Genomic DNA, 658 nt, shown 5'->3' on the forward strand with positions numbered 1-658 from the left:
CTACCCATTCACACCCCCACCCTCCCTACCCTACCCCAACCCACCCTTACTTTTATCCACCCCAACCTACCCCCTCCTCCAATTCACATCATTCAGAATCCCCATCCCCCATCCCCCCACCCTCACTCCCCACCCCACTCCGCTCTCCCAATCCCCACTCCCACTCCCTCACCCTACCTTCTCCCCCAAATCCAAGACCCAATGCCACACTCCAATCCCCACCCCCACCCTACCCCCACTCTCACACCACACACCCATCTCCCTACGCCTTCCCTTCCCCACTCTCCCCTCTCCTACCCCAATACCCTTCTTCCCCTACCCTACCCTCCCTTCCCCCTCTCCCCACACCCTTCCCCCATCTCCCCTCCCCTCCCTTCCCCTCATCTCCCCACTCCCCTCCCACCCACCCCTCCTCCTCCCTCCCTCCCTCACCCAACTTCCCACTCACCTGGAACACGCTAATGCCCCTGGCGCCAGCACGAGGCCTGGAGGTCACGTGGCTCAGCCGGGCATACCTCCGGTGCGCCAGGTCCTGCAGCGTCTCGACAGTCTAGTTGGGTGTGGGCGACGGGCGTTTTTCGGCGCAGGTTGGCGAAGGCCTCGGGGTACCTGCGGGAGCGTCAGCTTGTTAGCGGTGTTGTTACTGGCGATATTGGCG

General features: G+C 63.2%; 1 protein-coding gene across 1 annotated transcript in view; it reads right to left on the reverse strand.

Moving 5' to 3' along the window:
* The window catches only part of LOC119591839, a 6,446-nt gene that overhangs the window by 4,567 nt on the left and 1,221 nt on the right, over nt 1–658 (reverse strand). The window contains exon 2 of the mRNA XM_037940584.1: nt 449–550. Within this exon, the coding sequence (XP_037796512.1) occupies nt 449–550 (102 nt within the window). The remainder of the gene's footprint in view (nt 1–448; nt 551–658) is intronic.

This window comes from Penaeus monodon, chromosome 29, assembly GCF_015228065.2.
Source record: "Penaeus monodon isolate SGIC_2016 chromosome 29, NSTDA_Pmon_1, whole genome shotgun sequence".
Taxonomy (NCBI): domain Eukaryota; kingdom Metazoa; phylum Arthropoda; class Malacostraca; order Decapoda; family Penaeidae; genus Penaeus; species Penaeus monodon.